The sequence below is a fragment of the Colletotrichum graminicola genome (assembly GCF_000149035.1).
Source record: "Colletotrichum graminicola M1.001 genomic scaffold supercont1.31, whole genome shotgun sequence".
NCBI classification, from domain to species: Eukaryota; Fungi; Ascomycota; class Sordariomycetes; order Glomerellales; family Glomerellaceae; genus Colletotrichum; species Colletotrichum graminicola.
The window spans coordinates 479,924-487,896 of record NW_007361035.1 but is presented as its reverse complement, the minus strand read 5'-3'; the positions used below and the strand labels follow the sequence as shown (position 1 = coordinate 487,896).

The 7,973-nt window shown below is 58.4% G+C and overlaps 3 protein-coding genes across 3 annotated transcripts; 1 reads left to right on the top strand and 2 right to left on the bottom strand.

Annotated features, from left to right (window-relative positions):
- Positions 1–472: 472 nt before the first annotated feature.
- GLRG_07540 (uncharacterized protein) lies at positions 473–1,618 on the top strand (the record flags this gene model as incomplete). Its single annotated transcript, XM_008098225.1, has 3 exons — positions 473–692; positions 753–970; positions 1,046–1,618. The coding sequence occupies 3 exons, from the start codon at positions 473–475 to the stop codon at positions 1,616–1,618; spliced, it is 1,011 nt and encodes a 336-aa protein (XP_008096416.1).
- A 243-nt stretch (positions 1,619–1,861) lies between these two features.
- On the bottom strand, positions 1,862–3,105 carry GLRG_07539 (arabinosidase; the record flags this gene model as incomplete). The annotated part of the gene is made up of 3 exons (XM_008098224.1): positions 1,862–2,374; positions 2,471–2,659; positions 2,746–3,105. 3 exons carry the CDS (start codon positions 3,103–3,105, stop codon positions 1,862–1,864), a joined length of 1,062 nt encoding a protein of 353 aa, XP_008096415.1.
- A 1,129-nt stretch (positions 3,106–4,234) lies between these two features.
- On the bottom strand, positions 4,235–7,424 carry GLRG_07538 (fungal cellulose binding domain-containing protein; the record flags this gene model as incomplete). Its single annotated transcript, XM_008098223.1, has 9 exons — positions 4,235–4,243; positions 4,387–4,694; positions 4,838–5,113; positions 5,204–5,295; positions 5,353–5,495; positions 5,553–6,167; positions 6,219–7,082; positions 7,135–7,313; positions 7,367–7,424. The coding sequence occupies 9 exons, from the start codon at positions 7,422–7,424 to the stop codon at positions 4,235–4,237; spliced, it is 2,544 nt and encodes an 847-aa protein (XP_008096414.1).
- Positions 7,425–7,973: the final 549 nt, after the last annotated feature.

The following is a 7,973-nucleotide window of genomic DNA, read 5'->3' as shown; positions in this document are numbered from 1 at the left end:
GCCCCTTAGAGAGAAATGGAGGATGAATCTGACATGTGGATACGGTACCTTGGTCCCGTCGCTTTTCCGCAGGTCCCTATTCCCGAGTGTTGCTACCTGTCATGACAGTCTGCTATCAAGGCGACCCATTCCATCATTGGCCGAGCTGCATACTAACTTAGAGACATTCTATCCTCCTACCTGGTTTCATACTTCAGCCAGCTCAGCCCCCCCTCTTCCTTCCTATCTCTGTCCCCAGGCGAGGGCTTTTGACTCGGTCTGCCGCCTTCGAAACTCTCTCGCAAAGTTGTTCCTTTAAATAGTCGGAAATCTCCCCTGTTCCTCTCGAGAACATCTCAAACTTCACTGTCCGCGTCTGATAGTGGTGGCGGAAGCAAACTCAGTCAGTGTCATTCTTCCTCACTTATCGTGTCATCTCAATCCGCCTGGCCTTTCCTTGCTCCATTCCTTGCTTTATCACGCTGTCGATGCCATGGTTGCTGTGGGAGAGGTCCTGCTGCTGGTAGGGTTAGTTCTCCCGGCCGCAGCCGTCAAGGTCGGCAGTCGCGAGGCGCTGTTGTCTTCTCAGACACTCCAGGTCCAGAATGAGGTCGGATACTGGCCCATTGCGCCGACGACGCCCCCCAGCCCGCGGTTCGCGGCCGTGGCTTTCAAGAGACAGGCGAACACTGTGTGCGGATACTACAGTATAGGTATGTTGCCTTTTCCTTGAACGCCAACTCAATCTCGGTACACTGATATCCTGTTGGCAGACAACGATCCATTCGAGTGTGATAGCGGCGAGACGTGTCTCACAGCAAACGGCTACTTTGGCTGCTCGAGCTCGTCGAGCTTGTCGCTGATCACAGCTTGCATTGACGGGATCCATACAATATGCAGTGACCTGAACATAGGTCCCAGCACGGCCTGCTGGTTCGTCTCAACTTTTGCTTTTGCCTCACCCTTTGGCGAACATGCGCTTTCAATATGTGTACGTTCGTAAAACTGACACACCACAACGACAGCAACGATAGCAAGTACCCCCTGTGCATCACGGCCAAAAAAGACTGTAAAGGGTGGCTCTTATGCCACCATCACGGGCTTTCAATGCGGTAACTACCCTGTCGCGGGTCCCCAGCTTCTCCTCGAGACCCCACGTCAATCGACATCAGTAGAAATCACCACCACGTCAACGTCGACCACGACAGCACCAGCCTCTGCCACCGACAACACTCTATCCGAGACTGCGACACCAGACTCTGCTATCGACAACACTCCTTCCGAGGCCACGACACTAGCTCCCTCTCATGGTCTCTCGGGCGCGACTATCGGTGCCATCGCCGGCGGTGTCGTTGGCGGACTAGCCGTCATAGGTCTTACCCTGTTTTGTATTTTCTGGGTCTTCCTACGCGGCCACCGGGAAAAGGGCGGGGCTTCTGCCGCTCCTCCGACCGCCATGGATCAGCCATACGTCTATTCCGCAATGCCTCCCTCCGGGACCCCCCACCAAACCGTCGCCGCGCCGCAGAGCCCCGTAAAGGAAGACAGCTGGCGTGTGTCCGAAGCGCCCGCCGTCAATCCTCCGGGGATGGGCAACAACGCCTCAGAACTTCCGTCACAGAAGTATGACCATAATTGACGACATGTGAGCATGGAAGTTGAGACGAAGTAAGACTGTGCTCTCTCTGCGTACGCTGTCAAGGAGGAAATAATTGCGACATGGAAAGAGAGAAGATATTAGGAGACACCCCTGGGCGAAGCGAACTTGCGCCGCCCGGCATTTCAACAAATGTAATATATATTTGCGTGCGTGAGTGTGTATACGCTCGACGCCATCCCCGATTTAATTACATGAATATAATGTCACCCCTTTTCAACCAATTCAGCCCCAGCGCGTTTCCAAGGCATCGTACACCGTCTGGTTGATCGGCAGCACGCTGCCGTGTCTCAGGCCGCTGGGGAACCCGGTGCGCGGGCTGGCGCTCCACCCCGCGTTGCTGGCGACGTTGGCCGTCTCGTACGGGCGGTACCCGTCGTCGCCGTAAAAGTCGAGCAGGACGTGGGCCTTGCCGGCGACCTGGTTGTCCCAGTAGGCGGCGGGGCCCTCGACGCCGCTGGCGATGGTGGCGGAGCTCCCGCCGGGGCGCGTCCACGTGCCGAACAGGCCGTCGGTGGTGACCTCGACGAAGACGGTCTTGAGGGTCTCGTCCTTGAGGAAGCGCGCAAAGGAGCGGCCGTCGCTGGAGATGGGCAGGATGTTGAGGTCGATGACGTCGGTGGGCGACTTGTCAATGAACGTCTGGGGGGTCGAGAAGGTGCGGAAGTCGGAGGTGTAGGCGTAGCGGATCACGGTGGACCCGGGCGCGCCGGTGTGGTTGGGGTCCGAGGCGGCATACTGCGGCGCGGAGGGGTCAGAAGTCCGGGTTGTCTTCTTGTCCAACGGGGGGGAAACGGCAGACAGGGAGAGGGAGGAAGGGAGGGGAGGACTTACGAACTTGGACGCCCAGTGGACCAGGTACTGTCCCTTTGTCGGGTCCCAGATGGCATCGGGGGCCCAGACCATACCGGCGCTGGCGTCTTCGACGACGACGAACCTCTCGTTGCCCCAGTTGACGAGATCCGTGCTGTCCCAGACAAAGATGCCCCTAGATCCCTGCCTTTGAGCGGCATCCCAGGTCGTCTGACAAGATATGGTGTCAGCACACATCGCCCCCGCGAGCCATAACAGAACGCCACAACGGGCAGTGAGGGGGGGTGAGAACGTACCTTATCGATGTTCAGATCGGTTCCGATAATGAACCACTTCTTGTCCTTGTCGGCGCCGCCGCCCTGGACGATGGACGGGTCGCGCACGCCGCCGGTGCCCTTGGTCGGGCGGAGCACGGGCGAGCCGCCGTTGAGGGCGCGGAACGAGGTCGCGCTGTTGCCTTGGGAGAGGTACAGGTAGACGTACGGGTCCGCTCCGAGGAAGAACGCGCCGAGGTATCCCGTCAGACTCGGGTCGGCACGAGTAGCCAGGGAGGAGGAGGAGGCGCCGACCAGGTCGAGGGACTGGTGGATCGGGCTGGCGACGGCCACGGTGGCGGCCAGGCCGGCGGCCCTGAGAAGGGTCTTGAGCGATACCATGCTGGACGGTGAGGAGGGAAGGGGGAGGGGACTGCGTTGTGGGTGCGCCTTGGTGGCTATCGCGAGGTCACTCGAAGGGGAGAGAGGCACGGGGGGAGGAAGGGGAGAGACAGCTCGAGACTGGGGCGAGCAGGCTTTATCATATCTCCCCCCCCCCGAGCTGTCAGCCCTCAGACGCGATTCAGGGAAACGTAATGATGGTACTTGAACATCATCATCGAGGGCGCAAGAAATCTTCTCATCTCGCTGAGTGGGAGATTCATGGCGGGGGCAGGCGGGTATCAAAGTACAGCAGCAGTATCCGTAAAGACTCATCATTACACCGAGCCAGGGTGCACACTGCCGGGATAGAAGACCCCGGCGCCACCCTAGTACGAGGTGCGCATATGGCGGGGACTACGGAGCCGGGGCCACTCCGTCAAGCGTAGCAGTAAGGTTATTCAGACTGTGCGCCGGCGGGTAGACGTACGACGCAAGGTGGGGGGATGGTTATTAGAGTATGCGTGCGTGTGTGTGCTTGGCACACTCAAACTATGGTCACGCGGGGAACAACAAGGCAAACAATAAAAGATGATCAGCACGGGCGACCGCTCCCAAAAAGGAAGCTAGCTTGTTTGGTGTACCACGGAACACGAGGAACGACTCGATGCAGAGCGCTTGAATCAGTCCAAATTGCAACCGTTGGAAACCGGTGGGCGGGTGTCCACACGCCGTTGCCGCCCCTCCCTTTCGGCACGTGGTTTCTCGCCAGGCACGAGCCGGTAGCTTTCTTTCTGGGGCCGTTGTCAAATAAACAAGCGACGAGCGTTCGAGCGCTGATTAGGTAGGTAGTTAATGGCCGGGCATGTGAAATTGGGTTGCGGTGTGGGGTAACCAAATGCACCGCTTCATTGGCGCGCATCACTTCTCCAGCGGCGGGTCGACGGAACGGGGCATAATTCGGAAGGGTTGGGGGTCATAAAAGTGTCATAATATATACGAGAAATAAAGGAATACATATGTACTTGTGGAGTTTGGAGAGGGTTTATGAAAAAGAAGAATTCGTAGGTGCCCGCATGTGAGGGTAAAGGGAAACGCGCCCGCGTGCACTCCTCGTGCCTTGGAAATGCCCTGCTCTCGCAACTCTCATTTAAAGACACTGTCCAACCACCCATGTTAGCATCATCGGACTTCGTCTTTTCTCGCATGTCTCTCTCAGGGGAAGCTGTCACGGGAGGCCTTCCGGAGTAGACACAACTGTAGACGAGAGAAGAGGGGAGGGGAAGAACAGAATGAACGTACCTGAGAGTAATAGGCATCCTTGGCGGTGCACGTCAGGCCAGTAGCGCACTGGAAGCTGCCGTTCCACGTCGACCCGCCGCACTGCCCGAACTGGGGCTGGGCTGTAGAGGTTGCAAGGGCGAGCATCTTGGCGGCAGCGTGCTCGGCAGCGACGACGATGTACGACGAGGGGTTGGTTGTGACCATGCCTGGGAAGATGCTGGCGTCGACGACGAAGAGGTTGTCGGTACCGTACACCTTTGTGTTGACGTCGACGACAGAGTCGCCGCCCGAACTGCGACCGTCCTTGGTGCCGAGCTTGTTTGTCCCTGTGGCACGCAAGTAAGCACGTTAGTGAGAGTTCAAGAGTGGTCATGCGGTAACCCAGCAACTCGAAGGAAAAGCAGAATGCGCGTGGTTTTGTTTCTTTCCGCATTGGGGCACCAGGAGAGAGGGAAGAGGGAGGGCTCACCGATCCAATGGTTCGCGCGGCGGTTCGAGTAGGAAACGACCATGTTATTGACGTAGTCGCGGACCGTGGTGCCCGGCGGGGGGAAGTTCCAGACAAGGTTGGGCACGCTCTTAAGTGAGGTCTGCAGGTTCTCGAGGCCCTTGATGACGGCTTCGACGTCGTTCTGATCGCGTAGGTAAGGGACCGTGGAGACGACAGTGCCGAGGTTGGCGCCGATGGTCATCCTGCCGCGGGATGTGGCGCCGCGGCCGAGGTACTGGCTAATGGTGATGGCCTCTGCGGAAACGTTAGTCGTTAAGAGATAAGAAGGAGGGGAATATGCTCTGAACAAGGGGGCGGATAGGGGGCGAAAAGGGGTTGACTTACGGCCATCGGGAACGCCAAGGCTGCCCTCCATGCGGGCCGTGTACTGCAGTTGGCGGGTGATGCCGTCGGCGCCCTTGATCTCCTCGAAGAACCTGGCCTGGGGGTCAGTAACGACGGCGTGGGTAAGGGCGCGAACCGCTCTAACTCACAAAGGTCCGATGTTGGGTGCGGACTGCGCCAGGATGCCGCTGCGCTTCTGGAGGTATGCGTTCTTGTCGGTGACGTTGGGGTCGGTGTAAGCCTGGTAGAAGTCGTAAGACTGCGTGCTCGGGTGGCTGACGACGGAATCGGTCTATAATCGAGTAAGCATTATGTCCCAAATCTTAGCCACTGTATCTCCGGAACCCACGTTGGTGTGATCTTCCAGGTTGTAGCCGACAGGAAGGTTGATCCACGACGAGTTGGCGATCATCGTCGGTCCGTCGACGGAGCCCTTGACGACCTGCAGCTGATCCGTTGGGCCGATACCGCTGCGCAGCAGGATTTTGGCGCTGCCAAACGTGCCGGCGGACAGGACCACGCGGCCCGAGACCGGGGTCACGTTCACCGTGCCGACGAACCCGCCCTCCTGGTACGGCTCGACCTCGATGCCAGTGATGTGGCCGCCGGTGCGGACAACACGCTTGACAGCCGTCTTGGTCCACAGCTTGAAGTTGCTACGTGTGTTCGCCGAGACGAGGTACGTGGCCATGGGGCCGCCGCGCTCACCTCCAGAGTACATGTAGGGCGTCTTGCCAAACGTGCGGTTCTTGGAGTTGGGGTTCGCGTTAAGATCAACCTCCTTCCAGCCGCCTGTGCGCAGGCCGCTGGCGATGGCATTGAAGCCATCTGTAAGGTAGATCTTACCGTCCTGGGAGGGAGTGGTGGTGCCGGGAATGCGAGAGAAGACGCGGCTTGTTGCACCGGCGACGTCGCCCGACTTCCATCCGTTAGGGAAGTTGTAATCCCAATCCTGAGCATACGGCTGGGGATCGATCAGTATATGGAGTCACGATACATGATTGACCCGACTCACCTTCCACCAGAGAGCAGCGTTGATGGCGGTGCCTCCACCGAGAACACACCCAGCCATTTGGTCGGTGTCCTGACAGGCGATGCCAGCCGAGTCGCGCCAGATCTGGTTGCACAAACCGGGTACATCGAACCTGGTCAGGTTAGTGCCCTCGAGCCAAGTAGGCTTCATGGTGCCGCCCCAGCGGCCGGAAGACGGCGGGCCCTTCTCGATCAGCAGAACGCTCTTGCCTGCCTCACTCAGCTTGTCGGCCAGAGGAATACCGCCGGCACCCGCGCCGATCACGATATAATCGTATGTGCCGGAGGGAACAGGAACGCCAGTGGGTCCCGTGGGAGGCCGAGTTGTCGTGGACGAGGGCGGGGCGGAAGTGGCCGTAGGACCGCCACCACCTCCGCAGTTGCCAGTGACTGTCTTGGTCGCTAGGGCAACCCAGGCAGAGTAGGACGGGTCTGCGATGCTGGCATCCGGGACGGCACCGTGAATGCCCTGGTTTTCGTGCTGGACAAGGTATATGTCGGCGGGGCAAGATGGGTTGGTAGGGTTGGTGAATGCCTGTGCCCAGCCGAGGATGAAGAATCCGGCGGTCGTCGACACGCCGTTAGTGACGCCCTCGTGGTTCCACTTAAAGCAGTTCTGGCAGCGGTAGATGAGGGTGTAATGCGTCGCGTTGACAGTTGACGAGATCTGAGTGAGCTTGGCATCGCCAGAGTAGACTTCGGGCATGTCGTATGAGACTGCCCAACGGAAGGAAGTGAGGACCTCTCCGGCGTTGGGCCAAGCAGTGAGGAGGAGCTGGTTAGTCATGGAGCCGCCAAGGGAGAGTCCACACCAGCCGGTGCCCTGGCCGTTCTTGGAAGAGCATTGCTGAAGGCTAGGTGTCAGTCAAACACGACACAGGTTGAGGTAGCTTACGTACCAGGTAACCAATGTATTCGTTGGCGTCCGTCGTCAAGGCGTCTTGGGGCAAGGCGAAACCGTAGGTCATGCCTCCCGCAGTCTGGGCATTAGTGGCGGACCAAGTGTTGAAGACAATGCCGGTTCCTGGTTCGGTCCAGACAGTCGGGGTGGTCGCCTGGGCGGCGACTCCATCAAACACTTGGGCATCGGCATTAGCTATTGAACCCTCGACAACAGATGCAATAACTCACATGGCGTAGCTGCCAAGAGGGCTGCTGCCAGGGCACCGATACGACTGAAGTACTTCATGGTGCTGGACTTCAATGTCAACAAAGGTCTAACAGCCAGAACCACAGCTCGGAGCCTAAGTCGACTGGAAGGGACTACTCATCATTTAAAGAGCCAACGGCAACTCCTGATAGCCTTCTCGGATGCTGTCCCGAGCCGGCATCCCGGCATCTTCCACTTTCCCTCTTGAGACAGTAATTCATCTGTTTGCCACAGCTGGCACATGACTATAGGCTTCCACAGCCCAGCTCGACCAGCCACGAGCCATGTGATTGGGAACGGATGCATGGTTCGCAAATGCGCCGATAGGAGGAAATGTTTGTCCCAAGGTCCTCAACCTTTAGATAAGATGACAGAATGTGGATGGAAGTGGGGCCGGACGTCTTTGCTTCGGAATGTAACAGTGCTGATTGCCTTTGTTGGTTAAGCTTGATGACCAGGGTTGGCCCGGGCACATCAATCTACAAGAGGCAGCGGCAGAAAGCAGCAGTCAGATGAAGGGGCGAATGACAGCGTGGTGAGGCAGGCGGAAGATGCACGAGTGTTTGCCATTGAAACGAACCAGTGAGT